We start from the raw sequence: 15,345 nt of genomic DNA on the forward strand, positions 1-15,345 counted from the left end.
ATACTACAATTTATTTATTAATTATACTCCTGAGGGACATTTTAGTGGGCTCCTATAAATAATGCTTCTATGAACATTCTCGTATATGTTTTTTGGAGCACACATTTACACATTGGTTTTAAACCCAAGTGGAATGTCTGAATTTTAGAGTGATCACTTTTGGAATAGAGTATGAACTGTATTCCAAGATGGTTTGTGCCAGTTTAAACTCTCACCAAGTGTATAAGAATTCCAGTTACTCCACATCTTCCCTCACACTTGCTATTGTCAGTGTTGTAAAATCCACACTTTTAATTTGAATTTACCTGATGACGAAAGATGGGACACATTTTCATAGATTGTGCGTCATTTGAATTTTTTCTTGACTGGCAGTTTGAGACTTTTGTCCTTTTCTTTAGTTACTTTTCTTTTACTTTTGATGTATAAAATTTCTTTATATATTATGAATAAGTCTCTTTCATCAGTTGTATATGTTAGCATACATTTTCTTCCAATCTGTGGCTTCCATTTTTATTATGTATTATATTTTATTTTTATTGTGTTTTATTTTGATAAACAAAATCTGTTAATTTTATTATTGTCTTTACGGTTGCTAATTTTTTGATGTTGCAAGAAAAACTCTGCATTGATGAAAATGTATGTAAATATCAATTATGAACTTAAACAAGTGTTCCTCTACACTATGGAGCCAGGAGAATTGGAAGGAAAATGGTATGTGTATCTTCAATTTTACAAGATGTTTTGTAAATATTCACAACAAGTTATTGATATAAAAACAAAGGAGAAATAATAAAAATTAGTCATACTTAGGTTCTGTGTTATGTTTATACAAAGCTTATTGTTCAATGGGTACATTTTGTCCCAAGGCTTCCTGTCTTTATTACTGTAATATTACAATATATTTTTATATTCAGTAGATAAAGTAATCAAGTTTTGTTCTTTTCAAAAAACAACACCAACGTTTTGTCCCCCACCAAAACTACAAAAACAGGACACACTGCATGTTTTCTTGAGAAGGAGTCTCACTCTGTCACACAGACTGTAGTGCAATGCCATGATCTCGCCTCACTTCAACCTCTGCCTCCCTGGTTCAAGCGATTCTCCCTCCTCAGCCTCTTGAGTAGCTGGGATTACAGGTGCCTGCTACCATGCCTAGCTAATTTTTTGTATCTTTAGTAGAGACATGGTTTCACCATGTTGGCCAGGCTGCTCTCAAATTCCTGACCTTGTGATATGCCCATCTAGGCTCCCAGACTGCTGGGATTACAGGCGTGAGCCACTGCGCCTGGCCTGCATGATTATCAATTTTAAAAATGGCTAAATTGTGCTATTTTTCTACAATTGGGTGTTCTCCAGCCATGATTTTATTTTTGTTGCTCTAAAAGTATTAGGTAAGCTGTTGGTGCTCTGCTGCATTTCAGAATAAATTATAGTATCAGTTTCGTATTTCTGAAAATAAATAAATAAAGCTTTCTAGGATTTGAGATTTTATTAAATTTATAAACTACTTTCAGATGCAATCATCTCTGTACCATATTAGCTTTCCAATCCCTGAACCTAGCTTTGTCATAGTTTTCAGTGAAGTTTTTCAAATTGTTGAAACTATTGGAAAGGATATCAGTTTTTAATTTTTATTTTCTAATGTGATACTAGATTACTAATAAAATTTGGTTTTCTTTACTTACCCTGTTTCCAGTTGCATTCTTTTTTTCTTTCTTTTTTTTTTTTTTTTAATGAGACAGAGTCTCACTCTGTCACCCAGGCTGGAGTGCAGTGGCTCAATCTCGGCTCACTGCAAGCTCCCCTTCCTGGGTTCACACCATTCTCCTGCCTCAGCCTCCCGAGTAGCTGGGACTACAGGCACCCGCCACCACGCCCAGCTAATTTTTTTTTTTTATTTTTAGTAGAGACGGGGTTTCACCATATTAGCCAGGATAGTCTCGATCTCCTGACCTCATGATCCTTCTGCCTTGGCCTACCAAAGTTCTGGGATTACAGGCGTGAGCCACTGCGCCCGGCCCCAGTGGAATTCTTAAGTTAATAAATTGATACTAATAACTCATTTGTAGATTCACTTGGCGTCTCTGTAATTAATCAATATGTTAAATATTGTTTTCTTAAATTTTAATTTTTTAATTTTTAAAATTTTAACTTTTATTTTAAATTCCAGGGCTACATGTGCAAATTTATTACATGGGTATATTGTGTGCTACTGAGGCTTGGGGTATGAATGATCCCATCACCTCCGTGGTAAGTAAAGTACCCAGTAGGCAGTTTTTCAGCTTGGATCCCTCCCTCTCTCTTCCCTATAGTAGTTCCTAGTGTCTGTTGTTCTCATCTTTATGTCTATGTGTACCCAATGTTTAGCTCCCACTTATAAGTGAGACCATGTGGTTGTTTGGTTTTCTGTTCCTGCATTAATTCACTTAGGATAATGTCCTCCAGCTATATCTATGTCGCTGAATAGAACTTGATTTCATTTTTTGGCTGTGTAATATTCCGTGTGTATATGTACCCCATTTTCTCTATCCAATCCACAAATTAAGGTCACCTAGGTTGATTACATATCTTTGCTACTGTGAGTAGTGCAGCAAAGAACATATGCATGCTTGTATCTTTTTGGTAGAATGACTTATTTTCTTTTGGGCTTGCTGAGTCGAATGGTAGTTGTGTTTTAAGTTTATTGAGAAGTCTCCAAACTGCTTTCCACAGCGGCTCAACTGATTTACATTCCCACCAACAACTTTTCTCCTCAGCCTCACCACTTTTAATAATGGCCATTCTGAATATTTTGAGATGGTATTTCATTGTGGTTTTGATTTTCATTTCTACGATGATTAGTGATGTGGAACATTTTTTCAAATGTTTCTTGGCAGCTCACATGTCTTCTTTTTAGATATGTCTGTTTATATCCTTTGCCTATTTTTAATGGAGTTATTTGTGTTTTGCTTGTTGATTTGCTTAAGACCCCTATAGATTCTGGATATTAGGCCTTTGTTAGATGCATAGTTTGCAAATATCTTCTCCTATTCTGTAGGCTTCCCATTTACTCTGTTGATATCTTTTTTTTTTTTTTTTTTTTTTTTTTTTTTTTTTTTTTTTGTGCAGAAACTCTTTAGTTTAATTAGGCCCTACCTGTCAATTTTTGTTTTGTTGCAATTGCTTTTCAGGACATAGCCAGAAATTCTTTGCCAAGTCTGATGTTGGGAAGCATATCTCCTAGGTTGTCTTCTAGAATTTTCATAGTTTGAGGTTTTACACTGAAATATTTTTTTCTATTTTCAGTTAATTTTTGTGTATGGTGAAAGGTAAGGGTCCAGCTTCAATCTTCTGCATATAGCTAGTGAGATATCCCAGCACTGTTTGTTGAATAGGCAGTCCTTTCCCTGTTGCTCATTCTTGCTGACCATGTGGAAAATCAGATGGTTGTAGGTGTGAAGTTTTATTTCTGAGTTTTCGAGTCTCTTCCATTGATTTGTATGTCTGTTTTTGTACCAATACTATACTGTTTTGGTGACTGTAGCTTTATACTGTAGTTTACAGTTGGATAATGTGATGCCTTCGGATTTGTTCTTTTTGCTTAGGATTACTTTGGCTCTTCAGCACTTTTTTGGTTCCATGTGAATTTTAGAACAGGTTTTTCTAATTATTTGAAGGATATTGTTGGTAGTTTGATAGAAATAATGTTGAATCTGTGGATTGTTCCAATCCATGTTTATGAAAGGTTTTTCCATTTGTTTGTGTCATCTCTGAATTCTTTTAGTAGTGTTTAGTAATTCTCTTTGTAGAGATCTTTTACCTACATCTTTAGTTGTATTCCTAGGTATTTCATTTTATTTGTGGCTATTGCAAATGGAATTGTGTTCTTGATTTTACTCTTAACCTGAATGCTGTTGGTGTATAAAAATGCTACTGATTTTTGTACATTGACTTTGTATCCTGAAACCTTACTGAAGTCGCTTATCAGTTCTAGGAATCTTTTGGCAGACTCTTTAGGATTTTCTAGGTATAAAATCATATCATCAATGAAGAGAGAAAGTTTGACTTCTATTCCTATTTAGATGCCATTTATTTCTTTCTCTTGCCTGATTTCTCTAGCTAGGAATTCCAGTACTATGTTGAATAGGAGTGGTGAGAGTGAGCATCCTTGTCTTGTTCCAGTTCCCAATGGGAGTGCTTCCAGCTTTTGCCCATTCAGTATGATGTAGGCTGTGGATTTGTCATCAACAATTCTCATTACTTTGAAGTATGTTCCCTTGATGTCTCAAAGGTTTTTATCATGAAAGGTTGTTGGATTTTATGCAGACTTGAGGTCAGGAATTCGAGATCAGCCTGGCCAACATGCTGAAACCTATCTCCACTAAAAGTACAAAAATTAGCTGGGTGTAGTGGCGTATGCCTGTAGTCCCAGCTACTCATGAGGCTGAGGCAGGAGAATTGCTTGAACCTGGGAGGTAGACACTGCAGTAAGCCAAGATCACACCACTGTACTTTAGCCTGGATGACAGAATGAGACACTGTCTCAAAAAAAAAAAAAAAAAAAAAAAAAAGGAAAGAAAAGAAAGAACTGATACCAATCCTATTGAATTTATTTTAAAAAATTGAGGATGAGGGGCTTCTCCTTAACTCACTATATGAAACCAAGCAGCATTAGCCTAACACCAAAATCTAGCAGAAACACAATGAAAAAAGGAAATGCCAGTTCATTTTACCTGATAAACATAAACAAAAATTCTCAACAGAACAAGAGCAAACCGAATCCAGCAGCATATTAAAAAGTAAACATACCACAATTGAATAGGCTTTACATCTGGAATATAAGATTTGTTCAACATATGTAAATCAATAAAAGTGATCCACCACATAAACAGAATTAAAAGCAAAAAAAGTATGGTCACCTCAATAGATGCAGAAGAAGATTTGGGTGTTCTGGGCTGCAGTGAGCTATGATAGTGCCACTGCACTCCAGTCTAGTGACAGAGTGAGACCCTGTCTCAAAAAAAGAAAAAAAAAAAAGCCTAAGCAGGAAATTCCTAGGTCATAGATTTGATACACATATAATTTAATGACACTACTAAACCATTCTGCCAAATGGTTGTACCATTCTACAATTCCCCTATTAATGTATTAGAATTACTGTTTGGGACTGGGAGTTCTGACACATTTTCAATGACAACATTAGAAATCTTCATACTTTCAGCATCTGAAATGATAAAAATCATTTAAATTTGTTTTACAGTACATTCATGATAAAACTGATTCAAAACAAAATAGAGGAAAAGTCAAATGGTAAAGTATGTATAAAATACATGTAAAACTGTTTTGCCATAATCTTCCAAAAAAATGAAAATGTAAGTGTGTGTACACACATATGTGTGTTTATGTATCCATTTATTTATCCAGTAAACTCAAGACAAATCACAAACTAGGCATAGAACAATTCTATTATTCTTTTGTGATATATAGAATTCTCTGTCTGTCTGTCTCTGTGTCTTTCTCCATCCTGCTTGCTTCCTCTATTTTTTATAAAACTTTACACATATAGTTATGTACATAGTGTATGTGTATATATATGTACATAGATATAAACACACATTATACATGGATAACAAGATTGTGAGATGGATACTGTGATCAGCATAAATGAAAACAAATCATTCTTATTACTATCAGAACTATTCATCAGAATCCATACCTGAGAGAGACATTTGTTATTATTTATTTTTATAGTTTTACCCCTGCATAAAGAGTTGGTAAATATAGAAATAATCTCAACATTCCCAAAGGATCTTTTCCTTCTAACCAGAGCCCTCCGAGACACCAAACTATGGAGACTCAATCAAGTGTACACACTTCAGTCTAGAGAATTCTCAAATGGCACAGAAATGCTGTGAAGAGGTGGAATGTGGTTGCTATAGAACTCTTGATGCTCAGGACTCTCAGTCATGAATACTAATCTGGTCTTTACTAAGGTGAGTTTGGGAAATTCCCAAAGACTCATATTTTTCTACACTGCAAAGTATTCAGTACAAGAAAGAAATATCATTTATTTGGGGAGTAAGAGGGAAAACCTCATTGTGAAGTAAATTCAAAACTACCTCATAATTCATTGGAGACAGAGAAGTTCAGCTAGTAGTGACTTCCAATGAGAGGAAAACAAAAGTTTTTGCCTTAATTAATAGATACCTATAGACAGAATTGCTTCCAGTGGAAATGGTCTTTATGAACAAATAGAAAATAACTCAAGACTAGACTCGAATCCTAGAAGTTGTTGAGAGGAATTGCTGGAAGAAACTTCCCTACAGAAATTCTCCTATGCAATACTTCTACCAGGAGCAATCCAGCATTTGTGTGAACAAGTCCAGGGATAAGAATCCAGCTACCCTACAGATATGTTCTCTTATATAGAGAGCTTCCTGAGCTATTACTAATTTTCTGTAAATCTACACCTTTGTTCTCTCTTCCCTAAGTTACAATTAAAAATAAGCTTTCTTGTTCTCCTACTTGAAAATTAACTTCTTCCCATGTCTCCACAATTTAACTGGTTGTGCTTGTTTAACTTGTTTAACTGTGTCCCCATGACTTGTTTAAACTGGTTATGCTTAGTTTATGGGACTAGTTTTCAGGGTTAAAATCAGTAAGTTAGGACAATAGTTATAGATTGATTAAACACATGGCTTCAAAGTCAAACAAACTTTGAAGTCAAACAAACAAAGCTCTACTAGTTTTCAATTTTTGTGGCATTAGGCATTTTATTGAGTAATCTGGTACCTCCATTTGCTCATATATAAAATTAAGGTAATAACATATACCCACATTGCTATTGTAAGTTTAAATACAGTAATCAACCCCTATTGAAATATTAGCTTCATAAGTGGAGAGGATGCTATCTATCTGGTTCACTAATGTATTTCTAGAAACTAAAATGATCCTGGCCAAGACAATCAATAAATGTATGTTAAACTGTATTTTGCACATAATATGACAATTATTATAATAGATAATATGCATTGTTTACTTATTAGATGCCGGGCACCAATGGGAAGATTAATTCTAATTTAACCATTTTAACACCTCTATGGTTTGTAAACATAGTATTATCATTCCCTTTTTAAAGTTATAAAAATTGTATGAAGAAAGGTTTTAGGACTTACTCAAGTCTATCCAGTTAGTGTTGGGAGCAAGATTTAACTGATTGATTCTGAATGGCCGTGTCTCTATAGTAAAAATGCAATAAAACTCTGCTCTCCTTATATTTTTAGGCAGTGGACACTTAGTTGTCTTCTTTTAAATATATTCTAATTTACAATTAGAATACAGCACTTACATCAGTGTGTCTGGGTTTTGTGTCTGGGTTGCTTGGCTCAGGAATGCTTATGTGCATGGCAGAGAATCATCTGGAAGCAGGAGTTTTTTTCTAAGGTGAGGGAAGAAAGAACTGGCTCTGAGTTGTCTGTCTGCCAGTTGGTATTTAATAAGCAGAGATTGACTGTTTACTTACATGATGTTGATGCTTGGAAGGATATGATAATTTTCTGTGATGGGTGATCAGTTTTAGTTTACAAGATGGCTGTGCAGAGCCAGAAATTCCTACTTCTCCTGATATCCTACTGTCCTTATTTTTTTCCTTCTGGTTTTGTGGCTCTGGTGCCCTCTGGCTACCTCAGAAGGAGCAAAAATATCCAAGGCATCATTCCACACAGATCAGTTCTCTTTGCAGAAGTTCCAATGTCCACTTGCGTAGTAACCTAGAGTTAGCAGGAGACTTGCAAGAATTTAGCTGGATAAAATTCCCCTGGATTTTATTCTTGATTTAAGAGATATTTATGTATTTTTTCATCTAAAACATGAGAACATATTTTAATCTCTTGAAGTCCATAGTAACTATCCTGTGCTAGCACTTACCTTCTAAAGTTCCCTCACAATCTCTCAATACAGTTGAAGTTTTCAGAATCTCATGCTGTCTTTCCCGTGCTAAAGTACAAGATGACATTCGAGTTGGATCAGGGCTGAATTCATAAGTATTTATTATGGTAAGTTTTTTCACATAGAATGCTTTATATTGGGAAAAGAAATAACAATAATGGTAGTGATTACTGATAATATTTGTTGAGTATTCACTATATACTATGTACAGTTTTAGCACATTACATAAATTATCTTATTGAATAATCTTGACAATGTTCTGATTTTAGGAATTATTATCTCATTTTAGATTGAGGAAACTGAGGCATAAAATGGTAAAATGACTCACCAGTATCATACACCAGGAAGAACAGGAAGTGGAATGTGAAGTTAGGCAGTCTAAATTCGGAGGGATTTAATCACCTCTTCTCATCTTAGACATCTTAGATAAGTCACTGTATTCTTGCATTATTTCTAAGCCCTCTACTCAGCACTGATTTCATTTCTGGTCTAAGAAACTGCCACTGCAAAAGAGTGTAAAATGCTCTTCTCCTGTCAGCCATCATGTCTGGGGTCAATAGCTCCAGCCTGACCCCAGGATTCTTTATCTTGAATGGCATTCCTGGGCTGGAAGCCACATACATCTGGATCTCCCTGCCATTCTGCTTTATGCACATCATTGCTGTCGTGGGGAACTGTGGGCTCATCTGCCTCATCAGCCATGAGGAAGCCCTGCATCGGCCCATGTACTATTTCCTGGCCCTGCTCTCCTTCACTGATGCCACCTGGTGCACCACCACGGTACCTAATATTCTGTGCATATTCTGGTTGAGCCTCAAGGAGATTGACTTTAATGCGTGCCTGTCCCAGATGTTTTCTGTCGATACGATGACAGGGATGGAGTCTGGGGTGCTCATACTCATGGCCCTGGACCGCTATGTGGCCATCTGCTATCCCTTATGCTATGCCACCATCCTTACCAACCCTGTCATCACCAAGGCTGGTCTTGCTACCTTCTTGAGGAGTGTGATGCTCATCATCCCATTCACTTTCCTCACCAAGTGCCTGCCCTATTGCTGGGGGAACTTCATCCCCCACATCTACTGTGACCACATGTCTGTGGCCAAGGTATCCTGTGGCAATTTCAAGGTCAATGCTATTTATGGTCTGATGGTTGCTCTCCTGATTGGTGTGTTTGACATCTGCTGTATCTCTGTATCTTACACTATGATTTTTCAGGCTGTTATGAGCCTGTCATCAGCAGATGCTCGTCACAAAGCCTTCAGTACCGGCACATCTCACATGTGTGCCATTGTGATCACCTATGTTCCGCTTTTGTCACTTTTTTCACTCATCATTTTGGAGGACACAATATCCCAAACCACATACACATCATCGTGGCCAACTTTTATCTGCTACTGCCTCCTACCATGAACCCAGTTGTTTATGGAGTCAAGACTAAGCACATTCGGGAAAGTATGATTAAATTTTTACTTGGAGACAAGGTTAACTTTACCTGTGACAAATGAAACATAGAATAGACATGTTGTTTGAGGTGGTGAGAAAATAATGGAGACAAAAATTTCATAAAAGATGTGAATAAAATGGTATTAAAATCACAGCCTGCAATTTACCCATGTAACAAACTTGCATGTGTACCCCTTAAACCTAAAATAAAAATAGAAATAAAAAATCAAAATAAAGACATAAATTCATAAGTCACCATAATATGACAATTTTCTGAAGTCTTTGCAGGTACATGAATTTGTGTGTGTTGCTAGTGGGGACAAGGATCTTCCAAAGCAGAGAATGCAGAATAAAGAAGTAATATACCCATTATTTAAAGAGTTGAGTTTCCTAAGCATTTATAGACTCACATGTCTGTGAGACCAGAAAGGTAATAAAATGAGAACAGTAGACCTGGTGACATTCTATGCATTGTGTGTAAGAAGGGGAGGCTATAGAGACATAGGGAAACATGGGTCCAGTGTTCAATATTTTTCAGTATTTTTTAAAGACAAGCTAGATTTATATGTTCTATGAAATCTCCCAATTTTAATTGTTGGCAAAATAAGTGTTAAAGTACTGTATAATTCATAGAAGAATGTCCAGGGATTCTATTTTTCTCATGTCATCAGTTTAGCGTCTCCATTTAAAATAGATCTAAATGGGAACAATAGACTCCAGGGTCTTCAAAAGGAGTGAGAAGAATAAATGCTGAAAAGCTTTCTGTTGGATACTACTTTCACTATCTGGGTGAAAAAGTCTGCAGAAGCCCAAACCTCAGCATCATGCAATGTAACTTTGCAGCAAACCTGCACATGTACGCTCTGAATCTAAAGTAAAAATAAAATAAATAAATAAATTATAAAATTGATCTGAAAATATAATTGTTATATTATTGACTGAGCAGGCAAAACATTATGTTATTAGTATGTAATGTATTTATTCATTCACTCATTAATTCATTTTTTGACACACTAATTTAAGCAATATTATTAGTCATACCTTAGATTTATTGAGAGGGAGGCAGATGATACAGTTCCTGGTTTCAAGATACTCAGAATCTGGACTGTAGCCAGGGATATGTGAGAAGACATACATATGAAAGAAAGGGGAGAGAGAAAAAATAAATGCAGTGTGAAGGACGTAAAAAGTTAGTAGGAAAGAATTGGGGGAAATACAACATCGGTTTTGGATTCAATTCATCTCAAGTTTTAAGTCCTCTGTCTTTTAACTTCTAGCCACTAGAAATTAAGAGTTGAGCAGGCTACATAATCTCTCTAAATTTTGACTTCCATATTTTCTTCCAAATGTGAAAAAGAAAATGTATCATAGAGATGTTTCTTCTGATTAAATGTTCTGATGCAAAAAAAAAAAAAAAGCATGTAGCACAGTCTCTGATGTATACTAACCATTCAATAAATTTTAGTTATTTTTATGAGCTATTAGTTTCAACTCTGATTCATTATGAAAATTATAGTTTGATGATAAATCTTTCCAGTTGTACAGGCAGTGCACAGTGCAGTATCAATTTTGTGTGGGCAAGCTTTCTTTTCTTTTCCCTTGTTTTTTTGAGATGGGGTCTCACTCTGTCACTCATGTTGGACTGCAGTGGCATCATCTCGGCTCACTGCAACCTCTGCCTCCTGGGCTTAAGCAATCCTCCCACCTCAGCCTCCTGAGTAGTTGTGACACAGGCATACCCCACCGTGGCCAGCTAATTTTTTGTATTTTTAGTAGAAACAGGGTTTCTCTCTGTTGCTCAGGCTGGTCTCAAATTCCTGAGCTCAGGAGATCCACCTGCCTTGGCCCCGCAAAGTGCTGGGATTACTGGTGTGAGCCACCATGCCTGGCCATAGGCAAGTTTTCATTGAGTTCTCATGAACATACTGTCAGTGTCAGCCAACAAGTTTTTCTGGGTCAAGTTTTGCCTGACTCCATGTTATACGCTGAGAAATGTAAATGAAAACAAAAACACTAGTTAATTCCTTGTCTAGTAGACGATATAAAATGCTATGGAATCATTATTATAAAATGATAACAAGGTCATTGTACCTCACAGATGTTCACAAAACTCATGAAACCTGAGAGCATGATCATCAATATCTATTGGAGGTAGCAAGTAAAGATTTTACAGGGAAATAGTATATAAAGTCAATCTCGAATTACATGTATGAGTGTTCTACAAGAAAGAGCAGATGGAAATTATTTGGAAAAAAATAAACAACCTAGCTCTAATATTAAGGCTGAACAAAGAATAGCAAGTCTAGGTTCACAAAGGTTTTTGTATATTCAGAGGTAAAAGAGAAAGGGTGAGGAGTAAAAAAATGTGACTAGAAAGGTAGACAGAGGTCCTATCAGGAAGTGCTTTGTGAGTCTTATCAGAACTTCAGGCATGCCCCACATTGTTCTTCATTTGTGAGATACTAAGTATATTAGAATCACCCTTCACCTTTAAGCAGCTGTTCCCCATTCATTACCCTTCTGGACTGCTCACATCTCCGCCATAACCACTGCCTCTTAAGCCCTGTCTCCTGTTTTTTCCTCTCCAACTTCTTTCTTCCACTAAAACTCATTTCCTCAGTTTTTACGCACTTTTTCATGCACCAACCCAGGTTCTTTTCAGAAATCAAGGCATTCCTGTGTAGAGATCCCTTATGTCTTCCTCCACAGTTACTTAATTTCAGAGTGTTGACTGTACACACACAGACACACACACACACACACACACACAAATGGTTTCAAGATAATAGAAACAACAAAAAGTACGTAGCATTTATTTTCCAGAAACGTATTACTGTATTGCATTCTCATTTAATCCTAAAACCACTGTCAGGATGGTACCATTTTATGCCCAGTTTACAGATAAGCAGACTTACAGATAAAATAACCTCTTTGAGCCACAGAGAGGTTAATAAGTTAATGAAAGTCATATAGCCAGCAAATGGCAGGTCTTGAATTTAAACCCAGGCAGTCTGGTTCCAGTGTCTTTAATTTTAATGACTATAATACGCTGTACCGTTTCTACAAGGAATTTAAAAAATTAAAGAATTTATAGCATGCTCTTTCTGATTGGGATGCTGTAAAGTCCTCCAGTGATGTACCTGCACTGGACAAGGTGATGGAATTTTTTTCAGAAAATGGCTTATTAAAATATGAAGGGCTGCCATTGAGGCAGGAAAATAGGGTCTGGAGGCAGGGAACATAAGGCTGATCCACATTTCAGCTATGAGAGGAAATAAATACCCTCTCCATAAGGCATATACCGAGTAAACAACTTTGTAACTTTACTTGATCCTCTTCATTTACATACAGCATACCCCAAGTAGTAGGTATTTAAACTCATAAAAACTCTGTTACAGGGCCTTTGAGCCTCTATGTTCAGGCTGCTTCCACACTGTGGAGTGTACTTTCATTTTCAATAAATCCCTTCATGCCTTCCTTCCTTTCTTTGTGCGTTTTGTCCAATCCTTTGTTCAAGACGCCAAGAACGTGGCCACCCTCCACTGTTAACATCAAATTCTTCAAGGTGCCGCATGGTATTATACACATGTACATAGTCACAGGACTAAACAACATTTCTGCATTTTCTAACTCACCCTAACAAATGACTTCTACAAAAGCCATGAAAATAAATTGGAGGAGATAAATACTTTATATTCCAACCTCTGAGTTTCTTCCCACTACTAACAGAAGCATACCTTCTTGCTCAGTGGTGACCACATCAAATATTTCTACCTTGACCATCATATTTAAAAGTGCACCTAGTACTCCCAACTTTTTCTTACTCTCATATTTTTATAGAGTACATTCCTTTCTAAGTCATAATAAAATTTACATATTTATTATGTTAACTGTTATTGGATGCCCTCTCGAATCATGCTCTTGTTAGATTATTAGCACCACAAGGCCTGGTTCAGTGGCTCTTGCCTGCAATCTCAGCACTTTGGGAGGTTGAAGTGGGTGGATCACTTGAGGCCAGAGTTCAAGACCAGCCTGGCCAACATGGCAAAACCCTGTCTTTGCTAAAAATACAAAAATTAGCTGGGCATGGTGGCACATACCTCTAATTCCAGTGATATGGTTTCACTGTGTCCCCCACGAAATCTCATCTTGAATTGTAACTTCCACAATTCTCACATGTCATGGGAGGAACCTGGTGAGAGGTACTTGAATCACGGAAGTGGATCTTTCGTATGCTGTTCTTATGATAGTCAGTAAGTCTCAGGAGATTTGATGGTTGTAAAAATGGGAGTTGCCCTACACAAGATCTCTTCTCTTGTCTGCCACCATGTGAGACACGCATTTCACCTTCCGCCATGATTGTGAGGCCTCTCCAGCTACGTGGAACTGAGTCCATTAAACCTCTTTCTTTTGTAAATTACCCAGTCTCAAGTATGTCTTTATCAGCAGTATGAAAACAGACTAATAGAGTAAATTGGTGCCAGAACAGTGGGGTGTTGCTGAAAAGATACCCAAAAATATAGAATCGACTTTGGAACTGGGTATCAGGCAGAGGTTGGAACAGTTTGAAGGGCTCAGAAAAAGACAGAAAAATGTGGGAAATTTGGAACTCCCCAGAGGTTTGTTGCATGGCTTTGACCAAAATGCTGATAATGATATGGACAGTGAAATTCAGGTTGAGGGGCTCTCAGATGGAGATGAGAAACTTGTTGGAAAGTGGAGCAAAAGTGACTCTTGTTATGTTTTAGCAAAGAGATGCAGCATTTGGCTCTTGCCTGATAGAGATCTGTAAAACTTTGAACTTGAGAGAGATGATTTAGGGTATCTGGCAGAAGAAATTTCTAAGCAGCAAAGGTTTCAAGATGTGACTTAGGTGCTATTAAACGCATTCCATTTTAAAAAGGAAGCAGAGCATAAAAGTTCAGAAAATTTGTAGCCTGATAATGAGGTAAAAAAGAAAAACCCATTTTCTGAGGAGAAATTCAAGCTGGCTGCAGAGATTTACCTGAGTAATGAGGAGCCAAATGTTAATCACCAAGACAATGGGGAAAATGTCTCCAGGGCATGTCAGAGACCTTTGAAGCAGCCCCTGCCATCACAGGCTGGCAGGTTTAGGAAGACAAAATGGTTTCATGGGCCAGGCCCAGGGTCTCTTTGCTGTGTGCAGTCAAGGGATTTGGTGCCGTCTATCCCAGCTGCTCCACTCAGACTAAAAGGGACCAAGGCACAGCTTGGGCTGTTTTTTCAGAGGTTGGAATCCCCAAGCCTTGGCAGCTTCCACATGGTGTTGAGCCTGTGGGTGTACAGAAGTCAAGATCTGAGGTTTGGGAACCTCCACCTAGATTTCAGAGGATGCCTGAAATCCCAGGCAGAAATTTGCTGCAGGGGTGGGGTCCTCTTGGAGAAGCTCTGCTATGGCAGGCAGTGTGGAAGGGAAATATGGGGCCGGAGACCCACACAGAGTCCCTACTGGGGCATCACCTATTGGAGCTGTGAGAAGAGAGCCACAGTCCTCCAGACCCCGGAATGGTAGATCCACCAACAGCTTGCACTGTGCACCTGGAAAAGCTGAAGACACTCAATGCTGGCCCATGAAAGCAGTCAGGAGGGTGCCTATACCCTGCAAAGCCACAGAGGCAGAGCTGCCCAAGACCATGGGAATCCACCTCTTGCATCAGTTTGACCTGAATGTGAGACAAGGAGTCAAAGGAGATCTTTTTGGAACTTTAAGATTTGACTGCCCTGCTGGTTTTTGGACTTACATGGAACCTGTAGCCCCTTTGTTTTGGCCAATTTCTCCCATTTGGAATGGCTCTCTTTACTCAATGCCTGTACCCCCATTGTATGTAGGAAGTAACTAACTTGCTTTTGATTTTATTGGCTCATAGGTGGAAGGGACTTGCCTTGTCTCAGATGATACTTTGGACTGTGGACTTCTAAGTTAATGCTGAAATGAGTTAAGGCTTTGGGGGA

At 37.6% G+C, this 15,345-nt stretch overlaps 1 protein-coding gene across 1 annotated transcript; it reads left to right on the forward strand.

The window, feature by feature from the left end:
• The first annotated feature begins 4,949 nt into the window (after positions 1–4,949).
• LOC101019703 (olfactory receptor 52N2-like) lies at positions 4,950–10,742 on the forward strand. The gene is given in 2 exon segments (XM_021926193.2): positions 4,950–9,235; positions 9,238–10,742. Coding segments are annotated over 2 exon segments (963 nt in total). The 5' UTR covers positions 4,950–8,469; the 3' UTR covers positions 9,435–10,742.
• The last annotated feature ends 4,603 nt before the right edge of the window (positions 10,743–15,345 follow it).

Source organism: Papio anubis, unplaced genomic scaffold, assembly GCF_008728515.1.
Source record: "Papio anubis isolate 15944 unplaced genomic scaffold, Panubis1.0 scaffold93, whole genome shotgun sequence".
Lineage (NCBI taxonomy): Eukaryota > Metazoa > Chordata > Mammalia > Primates > Cercopithecidae > Papio > Papio anubis.